The sequence below is a fragment of the Apis dorsata genome, unplaced genomic scaffold (assembly GCF_000469605.1).
Source record: "Apis dorsata unplaced genomic scaffold, Apis dorsata 1.3 scaffold_731, whole genome shotgun sequence".
Lineage (NCBI taxonomy): Eukaryota > Metazoa > Arthropoda > Insecta > Hymenoptera > Apidae > Apis > Apis dorsata.
In genome coordinates, this window is record NW_006263896.1 from 23,888 (window position 1) to 26,852 (window position 2,965).

The 2,965-nt window shown below is 42.1% G+C and overlaps 1 protein-coding gene across 1 annotated transcript in view; it reads left to right on the forward strand.

Moving 5' to 3' along the window:
- Window positions 1-2,938, forward strand: part of LOC102670825 (small conductance calcium-activated potassium channel protein-like) — a 13,948-nt gene extending 11,010 nt beyond the window's left edge. Inside the window, exon 7 of the mRNA XM_031513745.1 lies at window positions 1-2,938. This exon is cut by the window's left edge and continues 7 nt beyond it. Within this exon, the coding sequence (XP_031369605.1) occupies window positions 1-297 (297 nt within the window). The 3' untranslated portion in view covers window positions 298-2,938.
- Window positions 2,939-2,965: the final 27 nt, after the last annotated feature.

Sequence of the window (2,965 nt, forward strand, 5' to 3'; positions counted from 1 at the left end):
ATCTCCGTTTCCGCCCATCACCCTCTGGCCAATCTGTCGAACTCGCTGCCACACTCGAGGAGCGTGCCAAGCGCGCCCAGCACCACGTCCCTTCACCCTTGGCCGGCCAATTCGATCCTGCCGCCAGTCTCGAGTCGTACGCCACACTTGGTGCCCGAAACCGGAAGGCATCACAGTCTGGCACATTCCACGGTGGCCACGACCACGACCTCGCAGTCGGCCACCAGGCTCACCTCGCAATCTGGAATGGGAGGGCTGGGCAACAGTCAGGGGTCGGACACGTCTCCACACAGCTGAGTCTCGTCTTTGCAGCCGCAGCACTCGTATTAAAAAGGGGCACGGGACACGTGAACGGTCGTGTCTCTGTGTCCTGAACGACGCTCGCGTACCATCGAGTCCCTTTCGCCGCGAAATTGGTTCTCTAAGTTCTCTCTTTCTGTCTCTCTCTCTCTCTCTTTCTATATCTCTATCTTTATTTCTGTTTCACTTTCTTTCTCCGTATCAGTGAATCTCTGTCTATCTCTGTCCGATAAACGATAAACTCTCTCGGGGATAGGAAGCTTCTTCGGGTTCATATTCGGGTTTCACACCGAATTCGTTGACCAGTGTTCGCGAACTAGTTTAGGTCTCGCATCCGGTTGATGGTAGTTTTAAGGTCGGCCTGGCTGTGATGGTTATGACGTGCATAATTGTTAAATATCTCGTATAATGATATTCATTTTGGTTATCTATTTATAATGTGCGCTAAGAGACCTATTTTCGAGAATCCCTTTGTTCAAGTTTCGCGATTTTAACGGCTGATTGTAGCGAGTATAGTATAGACCAGCGGAGAGACCCAGCGGAGAAATTAACGAGTTGTTCCCCAACTCGCAGACTGCCTAAAGCTCAAGAAACGACACCGTGTACGATGTATTAAAACGTTTCGATGTCTGGATCTCTCGTAGCGAATTTAAACAACGATTCTTTTCGAGCGATTTTCACCGAGCCAAATAATCAAGCCTCCTAGCCATCGCCGACCGAATCGACTCGCCTACTTTTATAGCCGCGGATAAAATGAAAGTTTTGCTGTAGCATCAACAACGGGTCCAATCCTCTTCCCGATTGACTGTGTCTTCTTACCGAGTAAAAAAAAAAGAAACAATTAGTAAAAAGGGGAACTCTATGTACACGCGAACAATATATTCAAACACTTATACACACACGCAAACACATATACTCACATACATACATAGACACGCATACGTACACATACAGAAGGGAGATCGATCCAATGTTTCCGTGGTGATTAAAAAAAAAAAAAAAAAAAAGAACGAATACACAATGAACGAACGAGAGGGAGGGACTCACGGACGCGAGCGTCCTCTTCCAAATCGCTGCGAGCTGCTCCCCTGCCCAACTTGCGTGCCTGAAAACTTTTTTCTTAATATTTAAATATATATTCGACACACACACACACACGAACTCCATCTTATCTCTGTATACCTCGTGAATTAAGAAAAAAAAAAAAAAAAAAAAAAAAAAAAAAAAGGAAAAAAAAACAAAGGGAAAAAAAAGGGGGAAAAAAAAAAAAAAAAAAAAAAAAAAAAAAGAAAAAAAGAGAAAAAATACGAAAGGGAAAAAACAGGTGGAAGAAAGAAGAAGAAAAAAGAAGAAGAAAAGGTATAAGGTGTGTTTTATACGTTACGAGGGAAACGTGCGTGTGGAGAACGTCTCCCCTCGACGAGGACAACAAGAGTGGCTCTTGAGCTGGACGAGCGCACAGAAAAAAAAAAAAAAACGTTTTCGAACGCGTTTATAAGGAGATTAAAATATTAATGTTATTAGGAAGAGAGATAATACGCGGCACACTGTGTTCGTTACGCGAATTTTCGTTTCCGCTTCGGATCGCGTGCGAGGGGATGGAAGAGATAGCGTGGAAAATATTTTACGAATATTTTAGAAAACGATATCGACACATTATATCGAATAGATTTTCAAACAACAAATTTTTTTAATCGTACGAGAAATCGTTCCGAACACACACGCTGCTCCACTTATCTCGCTATCTTCTCCTAATCCGCGAGCTGATTCTTACTTCGTTTCCTGCTGATAGAGGGAAAAAAACATATTTAATATTTTCGGAGCTGTGATTATAATAACGTCGCAAGTTTATTAAGTACAATCACGTGGTGGCGTATCATGGCGTGAAGTTATAATTAATTCATCAACCCTCGTAGAAAATGTATTTATACCCCAAAGGAAAAAACTCTTAAAGAGATATTGTTCATAATGAATTGTTTTGTTTCGAGGGAAATATGTTTTGTTGAAATTGGCCATTTATCCCCTCCGATTCACTTCCCTCCCACTTATTGTGTTATTAATATTAAATAGATCGCGTATACCATCTCGTGATTGTACCTGGCGATATAACTTTCTAAAAGACAAGTGAACACGAGAAGGAAAGAGAAAAAAAATCAGGTCGATCAAGTGGATGAAGTTATTCGAGGACAAAGAATTTCACCCGCACCCCCCCCGAATTACGCTGGACGAGCTTGAGGGGCCATCAACAGAGACCACGAAGCAAACGTCCGGATGGTCTGCATGGAAGGAGAACGCAAAGTGATCTTATCTGCTTTAACGTCCGTAGGTTACATAAGATTATTATATTGTTAGCGTATATCAAGTGTATGGGGTACAAAGGTCGTACCTACGAGAGAGGGAGAAAAAAAATTTTTTTTTTTTATAAAACGGTCTACGCACGATGGTGAACACGTGTACGTGTGTATGTGTATGTGTGTGAGTGTGAGCGTACGATGGTCTAACCATGGTAAATATTGATTTTATCGAAAATTATTGCCGACGAAAATGATGCAGCTCAAAGGGGATGCGACCCTGTAACTTCGTCTTGTTTCGAAGGGATGTTGTACAGGGAAGTAGTCTGTTTTTCTTAAATGAGAGGGAATTTATTTTTCACGATAAAAAAAAA